Source organism: Dendrobium catenatum, unplaced genomic scaffold (assembly GCF_001605985.2).
Source record: "Dendrobium catenatum unplaced genomic scaffold, ASM160598v2 fragScaff_scaffold_1282, whole genome shotgun sequence".
In the NCBI taxonomy this organism is placed as follows: domain Eukaryota; kingdom Viridiplantae; phylum Streptophyta; class Magnoliopsida; order Asparagales; family Orchidaceae; genus Dendrobium; species Dendrobium catenatum.
This window is the reverse complement of record NW_021319744.1, coordinates 963,051-974,067: the sequence shown is the minus strand read 5'-3', so window position 1 is coordinate 974,067 and position 11,017 is coordinate 963,051. Positions and strand designations below refer to the sequence as shown.

Sequence of the window (11,017 nt, the reverse complement as noted above, 5' to 3'; positions counted from 1 at the left end):
GGACAATGAAATAGATGTTTAATTCTTCACAAAGGGGAGACGAAGAGAAGAAAAATGAAGGATCTCTCTTGCTTTCCCAAGCTTGCACCACCCTCGCCCGCCAACTATGGTCCTTACAATCCGATTGACCTTCATCGCCCGCCGACTATGGTCCCTCCGACTACCATTGTCCAACTACAGTCCTTTGATCACCATCACCCGACTATGGTCCTTCCAACCACTGTCGCCCAACTACAGTCCTTCTTACCTCTATCATCCGCCGACTATAGTCCATCTTACCACCATTACCCGACTATAATCCTTCTTACCTTTATCACCTACCAACTACAGTCCCTTTAACCACCATCACTCTAGTATGGTCCTTCATATCTCCATCACCCACCACTATGGTCCCTTTGACCACCATTACTAGACTATAATTCTTTTGACCTTTGTCACTTGCCGACTATGGACCCTCCGACTTTCGTCTTCTGACCACGATTCTACTATCAGACACATTTGCTAACACTCACTTAAGAACAACTGTCATGTAATGAGTTATATAAAAAGCGTATTTACTACATTGAGCCAAGGCCTTCCCGTAGGGAAGGATATCATTTGTAACCAACCACCAATATAAGATTCATTCAAACTAGGCCAAGCCCTGTGATATTTTTTCTTTCAGAGTTTTCAAAGTAAAAATCTTAGTGTCTCTCATGAATATTGCATCCCTCTCGTTTATGTGTGAGTGTGCTTGATCTTCGTTCAAAGCTAAGACTTTAAGCTCTATATCTCTCTATCGTTGGAAATGTTTTAGGACGCAACAACTCCATTAATTAATATCACAAAATTTGTAATTAAATTCCAAGCCCTCTATTGGGCTCCTTTGAATTCAAATTAAAATATTTTTTTGTCCTTGGACTCATATTGTCAAGGCATTCAAATTATCTAAATTTTACTGAAATAAGAGCTAGGATAGTCCTAAATTTAATTATAAAAAAAATTAATTCAAGTAATGCATCAAGATTTGTCATTAATCAAGTAATTTTTTTTATTGTATCAACTATACATGGACACAAATCTTTAAATATATAAGTTCTAAAGCATATATAAACATAAGAAAATTATTATCCAGTTAAATATGATAAAATAAGATTTTATTCATATTTGTTTAATAAATGTGTTTGGTGCATTCTTTTTGTTAATGATATTCTTCTTGTTCATAAGACTGGAGAGGTAGTTGAAAAAAAATAAACTTGAATTATGGAGATCAACTTTAGATTCTAAAGACTTTCATTTGAATAGATCTAAAATGAATACATGGAATATAGTTTTTAGTAGTAAAAAAAATAGTGGTGGGTTTGTCACATTGGGGATCAAGTCTTTAAAAAAGAGTATTCGTTTTATATATCACAGGTTTATTGTTTAAGCGATGGTAAAATTAATGGAGATATTATTGGTAGAATTCAAGTTAGATATATGGTTGAAGTGAAGGAATACATCAAGCCTATTATGTGATACAAAAGTATACTTCAAACTTAAGGAAAAATTTATAGGTAGTGGTGAGACATGCAATACTTTATGGCTCAAAATGTTGGCCATTAAAAGTGAAGCATATTAAGTTTAAGTATTGCAGAAAAGAATATGCTCACGTCGATGAGTGGTTTACACTTGAAGACAATGTAATGACTGTATACATGAAAAGTTTGTAGTAGTTTTAGTGGCAAATAAGATTAGAGAGTCTCTCTTAGATGGTTTGTCACATAAAACGCCCGTCATCTAATGACCCGGTTAGAAATGTGGATGTATTGAATCCGGCCTATGTTAATAAAGGTAGATGTAGACCTAACTAGACTAAGTTAAAAAGTATTAGAAATTACTTTTTTGTATTAGATTTAAATGAGAAATTTATTCTTAACAGGACATAATGGAGAAAAAATAATTTCTATAACTGAGGCCACGTAATAGAATAAAGGCTTCATGTTGTTGTTATTGATGTTAACAAATTTGTTTATAAAAATTCATCGAACAAATATTCAAATAAGAGTTAATTATGTAGACATAAATAATAACTGTTCTTACATCCCTATCTACGCTTCTCATTTCAATAATTTTGGCTTCTTTCATTCTGCAAAAAAGGAACAAATCTTGGGTCAAGCAGATAATGCGACGTCCAACTTGTTTGATAGTGCGTTAGAATTGGGAACTCGTCCCAACGCGGCTCAACTTATTGCTCTTACATTCTTAGTCAATTATCTCTCTCTAGCCACTATCTATTAATTTCTACTCAATTGTCTCTAGATAATTTATTTTAAAAAAAAAATCAAAATTAAGGAAATTTGACTGTATATGCAGCATGATGTCCAAGCTTGGCGAAATATGCAGAAATCGTTCTAACTAAAATACTCTTGTTTTGCACTGCAGACTACTTTTATGGAATAATTATTAGGTGCGGAGTGCAGACGGGGAGAGCACCATCTGTACAGATACAGGGTACCAAGCGGTACCTAGTGGTACCCAGCAGTATCGAACAGTACCTAGCTAGATTTTATACTAGTGTGCAGACGGTTCTCATCGTCTGCACTCCGCACCTAATAATCTCTCACTTTTATGAGACCAGCACAACAAAATTGATAGGAAAAACATTCAAATAAGATTAAAATAAAATTCAATCAAGACTGAGTTCATTGCATACAAATTTGACCCATGATCATTCGAACCTTAATCAAATATTAATCTCTCATATTCAATTAGTTTTTCAATAAATTTTATAACTTGGTTTGAAAAAGTTTTGAATAAGATATTGTCAAAAGATTATGAAATAGTTGAATTACATGTTCAAATACGGTTCATTTAATATTTATCATACACAACAAGCAATGAAAATAGATATAACATAGAAAATTCCTTTTATTTGGAAAATTATACTACAACAAATTCAATATAACATAGAAATTTGGATGGCCACTCGAAGCCATTCATTGAGGAAAATGTATTTAGGATTAAATTCCTTGATTTCTTTTTCATTTCATCAAAATTTAATAAAATTATAAGTTCTTATTCAAATTTAAATTTATTAATAATTTCATTTTTTTTATATAAAAATTTGATTAAAAAATGAAAATTCAATAAATTATCATACTTATAAAATATAATTCAAACTAATAAATTTAATATATATCTAAATTTTAAACGTAAAATTTTCTTTTACTAAGCCATTTAATTTCGGGCACAGTAAATAAGATATAAAAATTATATAGAAGACTTGTATTGTTTATCTTGAATGATGAGCATAGTTACATAATCTCCTCTTCATGAAAAAGTATTTTCGACTTAACATTTTAAAAAAGGAAATATTTTCCAGTTGAGATCAATCTTTCTGTTTAGCCATTCGATGTTCGTTAAAACACAACTCTCCTTGACCTATTGATTGAAAGTTTAGGCTTCCAACCAAGAGGTCCAAGGTTCGAGTCCATATATATGCGTTGTGTGTATGAATTTGCCTTAAATAGCCTAAATGTCCCAAAAAAAAAAAAATGTTCGTTAACGTTAAATTTTCAAAATCGTATCTTTTTGGATTTGCTTTCCAAATATATCTCCGCTTCAAATACACACACGCAAATAATTTATTAAGGGCATCGTTCCACCACCTCGCCACAGGAAATCATTTCTGAAAGTGAAAGAGGAGCGAGTGCTTTGGGAAACTGCAGACGGTAAGATGAGTACTTGCTGCCATGGCTCGAGCAACACTACGGCGAAGCGGAAGCGCGGCCGCCAGCCAGGTTCGAAGAATAAGCCTAAGATTTCGGTGGCCAACTGCATGCCGCAGGTCGCAACCCTCCATCAACACGTACTCGAAATCCCCGCTGGCGGCGACGTCGCAGAAACCATCGCCGCCTTTGCTCGTGGCTGTCGCAATTTCGGAGTCTGCGTCCTCTCAGCCTCCGGCCCTATCGCAGCCGCCGTCTTGTGGGAGGCATCTCCGTACCCCTCAACACTCACGTTCCAAGGTAGCTTTTTTCTTATTTCTTTCACGGCCACGTTTCTTCCTGGAGGTAGCGAAGGAAGTATGGCGGTGACTTTAGCCGGGCCACACGGTCAGGTTTTGGGTGGGGTAGTGGCGGGCCCGGTGGTGGCTGCTGGAATGGTGATTGTGGTGGCGGCATCCTTCGTCTCTCGTCGGCATTTCACCGCTTTGGTGCTTTGAATAATACATCGGCCTCGATGTTGCCCGTAGTCGGAGGCGAAGAAGGATATGAAAAAAGCTTGGTGGCGGAGAAGTGTGAAGCAGATAAAACGGATCGAGACATGCTGATGAAGCGCTTCGAGGAATTAGATCAGTTTCTTGACTTGCCGGCGGAGGTGGACGGTATTTTCATCGGTGACTGCGCTTCACAGGAGAAAACAGGGCTTGGCGGCGGAGGGGAGGAGGTGGATGGAAATATGTTTGAAAATTATCTAAAAGTGTTAGAGGACTGCCTCCAGGAGCCGGCGGATGTGGCAGTGCTTTCAGTTGCGTTGGTGGCGGAGTAGAGGAGATGACAACTGTGCTCGATGGAGACAGCGGAGCGGAGGGTGAAGGAAATTCTTTTAATGTCGAGGAGTATCTTGACTTACAGATGATGATTGATGATGCATTTGGAGGCAGACGTGATGGTTGCGGCGAGCATTTAGCCTTTGATGCATTTAGGGTTTTCGACGCCGACCTTCCTCTATACTGACGGGCACCTCAAATTTCAACTCTCTCTGTTTGTAATAATGATTCAGCATTGTAGAGGGCAGAATAACAGAGTTCCCTCTGATCTTCTAAAAGTGATTGGAAGAATTGTTTTGATGATACATGATTGTGAACATTATTTTGATTTTTGTAAAAAAACACTTCCGCGACATAATAAAACTCAGTGAATATTGTTAGAACATTTTGGTGAACAATGCTTCGTAAATCGTTCATTTTTTTCTTATTGATTATCTTGCAATTAATGATTATCTACTCTGTAACTTAACTAACTGCTTTCCAATTTTCTTCCTTTGACGCAGGCATATAAATCTTCCAAATTCGTTATCTTCCTTTAAAGTTATAGCAGTAAAGCAAATTTCTGTAGCGTTTATTTTTTTTAACATTACCAAAAATGCTGGTTAAACTTGAAGATATTCAAATTTGATAAAATTTCAGATTTTTTTTCTTTGCTATTTACAGATAAAATTATGTAATTGTTGTTTGGCATCCGTGATCGTTTCTTACGAGATGTTCTATAAATTATTATTATTGATACTTCACAAAAATCATCTTAATTGGACACAAATCTATAGACATATTCAACTTGTCAACTACCAAAATTAAATTTGGGATTATTCTAACTCCAGTTTCATCAAACTTGATAGTCAAATTGAACATTTCAGAGAGTCGAACCCAACGACACTAAAAATAAGTATAATCATGATCCAAATGAGTCCAAATGAGTGGCTTGAAACATATTTGAAAGCTCTGAAACATTAATTGGATGACTAAATATTATCAAAATATAGCATGCTTATAGTCGAATCAAACGACTCAACAGAATCAATTCAACAAGCCCAAGATAGTTGTTGCTCATAATATAAAAAAACAATAAAAAAGTAAATCAGAATTTTTAAGCTATTGCTCATACTTAGTATGTCGAATGCTAAGCGCATATCAATTGACTAGATTATCATCATTTAAATATCAATCTATAGAATTATAGGTTGGCATATATTGTGAAGCAGATTTTTAACAAAGGCAACAATAATCATATTGTCATTGCTTATTACTTGTGTTAATATAAATCATGTGCTTCATTGTACCTACTTAAATTGGAGCTCTAACCTCATACAACTTACTATATTAGGACCCCCTATTGAATAACTTTATGTAAGTGCCACAATTTCTACCTTCATTTTTTAAAAAATTCTTATGTTATAACAAGCTAGGAAGAATATCATGAAGAAGAAGAATATAACAAGGAAGAAGAAGAAGCTCGTCAACGACAAAGAAGAGTACATCAATTCACAGCAGGATCATACACAATCCGCAATGATATAGTAAAGGGCAATAACTTGTCTTATAATAAAATTTAGGAGGAACGACATACATTTAATTTTAACAAATAATTTATGCAAGAATTACTCTTATGTAATTTCACTTCTTGATCACAATAATATTATCAGTATCTATCACTCTTCTTATATAAATAGATTTTAACTTTTTTATTTTAAAACTTAAAATGTATTTAGAATATCATGAAGAAGAAGAATATAACAAGGAAGAAGAAGAAGCTCGTCAACGACAGAGAAGAGCACATCAATAAACAGCAGGATCATACGTAATCCGCAATGACATTGTAAAGTGCAATAACTTATCTTATAATAGATTTTAGAAGAATAGATTTTAACTTTTTTATTTTATGACATAAAATGTATTTAGGATTAAATTGATTAATTTCTTTTTCATTTCATCAAAATTTAATAAAATTATAACTTCTTGTTCAAATTTAAATTTATTAACAATTTAAAAAATTTTATATAAAAATTGATTTAAAAAATTAAAATTCATTAAATTATCATGCTTATAAAATATAATTCAAACTAATAAATTTAATATATATCTGAATTTTAAATTTAAAAATTATTTTTTAATTTTCTTCCAAATTACAAATTATTTATATTTTATTTTATTAAAAATATGTTTTTATCAGTGAGGACTGTATTTACGACTTAAAATTTTAAAATAGGAAATATTTTCCAGTTGAAAATAATCTCTGTTAGCTATTAGCTTTTAGTTGCCGGTAAATATTCAAAATGATATTTTTTTGGATTTGCTTTCCAAATATATCTCAGCTTAAATTACAGAGACGCGTAATTTGCTTTAAATAAGAGCATCGTTCCACTACCTCGCTACAGAAGTAATAATTTCTGAAAGAGGAGAGAGTGCTTTGTGAAACCGCACACCGTAAGATGACTACTTGCTGCCCTGCCTCCAACAACACTACGGGGAAGGGGAAGCTTTAATCTTCGTTCTTTCACGGCCACGTTTCCTCCTGGTGGCCACGAAGGCAGTTTGACGGTGAATTTAGCCGGGCCAGACGGTCAGATTGTGGGTGGGGTGGTGGCGGGGCCGGTGGTGGCTGCTGGAACGGTGATTGTGCTGGCAGCAACCTTCGCCTCTTCGGCATTTCACCGCTTTGGTGCTGTAAATAATACATCGGCCTCGTTGTCGCCCATAGTCGAAGGCGAAGAAGGATGTGGGAAAAGTCGGCGGCGGAGAAATCGGATCGAGACATGAAGAAGAACTGTTTAGAGCAAATAGATCAGTTTCTTGACTTGCCGCCGGAAATGGACTGTGTTTTTATCGGCGACGGCGCTTCACCGGAGAAAACAAGGCTGGGCGGCGGAGGGGAGGAGGTGGATGGAAATATGTTTGAAAATTATCTAAAAGACTTAGAGCACTACCTTGAGGTGCCGGCAGATGTTTGTGGTGCTTTCAATTGTGGTTGTGGCGGAGTAGAGGAGACGACAGCATGGCTCGATGGAGACTGCGGAGGAGATTGTTTTCAGGTTGAAGAGTATTTTGACTTACAGATGGTGGTTGATGATGCATTTTGGAGGCAGCCGTGATGGTTGCGGCGAGCATTTAGCCTTTGATGCGTTTAGGGTTTCTGGCGCCTGCCTTTCTCTATACTGATTGGCGCCTCAAATTTGAACTCTCTTTGATTGTATAATAATGATCTAGAATTGTAGAGTCTACAAATGCTGGATAGCAGAATAGCAGGTTTTCCTCTTATTTTCTAAAAACAATTGCAAGAATTGTATTGAAGTAGATTGTGAACAATGTTTTGATTTCTGCAACATAATTGTAGGAAGGATGTATGAGTATTTATTAAAAAAACTTAGTACCTCAAAGATATATAATTATCTAATAATAAGCATCACCTTGTTGATGTTAAATTCAAATTTATTTATAGATAATAGATGACATCAGAATTTTTGTGGCAATCGAGAGAACAATCTGTTTGGAAAAATTTGTAGTACAAATGCCCATGAGACTCAAAATCTTAATGACTCTAAGCATATACTACCCTAAACATGTATTGCCTCATAACTGGCTCCGTCTCCCAATTCCGCCTCCTTTTCCCTCCAGTGCACTAGCTCTCGCTCCTCCATGCCACCTCCTTACTACGGGACTTTCGCATATCCAGCTTTACCACCCGTCTCTCCTCTTCGTGGTTCTTTGTATTCGAAGAAACAATGTCTACGAAGTGCCCAGCAGATGCGGCCGAGGTGTCTCCAATAATGGATTTCAGATCTATGGAGGAGGCATGGTACTCTGTTCGTCTTCGATATGAATGCGATAAACTTTTGGTAATGTATTGTGATTTCTCCTAGGAATCCGACGAGATATACTCCATCGAAGGATTCGCCAACATCGTCGCAGTTGCAAGACATGTATGTCGATGCAAGACAAGAGCTACGATGTGAGATAAGAACTGCTATGCGGGCCAAAATCGACGGCGATAAACTTTTGAAAATGATTTCAGCCGTACTCGTCGCAGTTGCAGGACAAGAACTGCGATGCGGTAGTCAAGGTATATCTATGAAGCAATAAATTCTTTGTTTTAGGATTTTAATGAAGGAAATTGGGGTTTGGCTACTTATTTTCTTTTTCTATTCATTTCATTAACAAATGCGGATGGTGGGTTTTGGTTTGAAACTGAGCACAATAATAAAGTTAAGAATTTGAAAATAAGCAAATCTTTTATGTTAGATTCAACCTCTGTTCTTTAATCTCATTTTTTTCCTTTAAACTTTACGGAAGAAATTGATATTTTGAGAGATTATGATGTTTTACAGATTGTTTTTTTTTTTTTCAAACGCGAGATGTATCCTGACTTCGGAGAGGAAACCTTCACCAGTTGCCAGACTATTGCCGTCTGAGTTGCTTCTCATAAAGGCCGTTTTAACTCTTCTCTCTTATATCCTTCGCTCTCCTTCCATGTAAACTGATCACAGCTGTAATGTTTTTCACCTCTTTCTTGTTCTTATTTGTAGTTGTGCGTTGTTGTATTTGTGTTTGTGTTTTGTTTCCTTGAATGTGAAATATCTTTTTAATCTATCAAATGAAAAGTTTGTGTTGTTTGATCCACTGTTTCTATTGTTCTTGTAATATATATATATATATATATTCTAGAAACTTCCTTCTTGCTTTGAAACTTTTGTGCATGTTCTGACAGTTACTGTTGTTTTGTCTTTTTCTCCAAAAATATGAAATGGATCGGATACTTCGTCCCAGTGGTTATGCGGATGCAAAGAGGTTTAAAATAATACCATTTTTTTTTTTTGGAGTAAAATAATAAAATTTGTAAACAAATATTTATCTTGTGTTCTAAGTTCCAGCATACATGCCACTCTCCATCAAAGAATCACCTTTTCCAAACGCTTAATCCAAGTTTTGCTTAATATACACAAAGCTACAGATTAACAGCAGAAAAAAATAAAATAAAATACAACCACGATGAGCTGAAGTGAAAAATGCCTATATTTTCTCAAGTTCCTCACTAATTTTTTAAAAAATTGGAAATTGTAGGCTCTGCCAACGGATTTTGAAAACAAATAGAGCAATTTCACAGACAAGGAACTCTGTTCACCATTACAGGCCAGAAGGGAAGCTGGTAATTTGCCCTTGTTCCAGCAGATCTTGGTTATTCACTTTTAAGCCATCGTTACACGCATTGCAAGCGGTTTCTGCCCGTGTTGGCTATTAGTGACAGATAAGGTTGCTGCTAGCAGGATCTAGGTGCAACTGAATAAACTTTGCAACAGCAGCTTGAAAAATGAAATCTGTATACTCATTTGATGATTTATTTGTAAAGGTAGCTTTGATCTGTGTATCATGCTGCCTTCCAGGCAGTTTTGTGAAGCTGAACGCAATCTTTAATGAATTGCTCTCAAAAGCGGTTATGGCTGGAAAATCTGGCTTTTCACTACCTGAAACAGATACATGATTTGATAAACCATCCAGTAAATCTATTATTGGAGCAGTGGACGGTAGTGATCTGATTATTTGTTCAATCCCTCTCAGAGGATCTATGGTCAATGCTTCAGAAGATGGGGACGAAGATGTAGAAATTCAAGATGAAAATTGATCCAGAGCAACTGCTGAAGAATTTGCCACACTGCTCGAGACACTATTTGGTGGTGATGAATCATTCGGAATAGGAGAGCCAATCGATAAAAGATCCATTAAAATATCTGAGCCTCCAGAGAAAGCAGCACCTGATGGCACAGGGGTCCCCAAATCAATGCCCAATAGGTCCTGCAGAAAATCGCTGGTTGATGACTTAGTAGCAGGGACATCATTGGAGCTCAAATCAAGCAAATCCCCCATAGATGCCGCTGGTGGCTTCGTCACTCCATTCTGAAGATTTAGTGAAGTCCCTGAAAGGTTTGCCTTGCTGGGTTTGACAGCAGGAACATATGTTGAAGAGCCATCTTTCCTTCCTACATAAGTTGATTCATCCAAAACAGGCATCCTTTCAACAAAAGAAGATTGGATGTTTTTGTGCTTCTGTATGATATTATTAAATTCAATGTATCTTTGTTGTAATTCTAGCTCAAAGTTACCTTTGTGCTGTATAATAAGCTCTCTTATCCTCCTGCAAGAAATACATAATAGTTGAGAAGTTCAAGCCCCTTTTCATGTGGGAAGATAGATTTTGAGAATGATATCACCAGTAAATAAGGAGAAGACATAGGGAGAGTTCGAAGTGCTTCATTGGATGGCCCATACTGATTCCCGCGATCATGTCATCATTTAATTAAGTACCTTTATGATATCAAAAATAAGCTATCTTGGGCTTGTTAAATACATCTAATTGAGACGCTTGATTTGACAATAAGCATGTTATAAATGGATAGTATTTGGTCATCCAATAAATGCTTCAGAGCTTTCAAATATGTTTCAAGCCACTGATTCGGACCTATTTGGACATTGATTTGACTAATTTTAGTGTTGTTGGGCTCGTCT

The 11,017-nt window shown here is 35.9% G+C and overlaps 1 protein-coding gene and 1 pseudogene across 1 annotated transcript; both read right to left on the bottom strand.

Annotated features, from left to right (window-relative positions):
- Positions 1-9,320: 9,320 nt before the first annotated feature.
- On the bottom strand, positions 9,321-10,114 carry LOC110093813 (annotated as a pseudogene).
- LOC110093812 (AP-1 complex subunit gamma-2-like) lies at positions 10,102-10,566 on the bottom strand. Its single transcript, XM_020818812.2, has one exon. The coding sequence runs from the start codon at positions 10,520-10,522 to the stop codon at positions 10,121-10,123; it is 402 nt and encodes a 133-aa protein (XP_020674471.2). The 5' UTR covers positions 10,523-10,566; the 3' UTR covers positions 10,102-10,120.
- Positions 10,567-11,017: the final 451 nt, after the last annotated feature.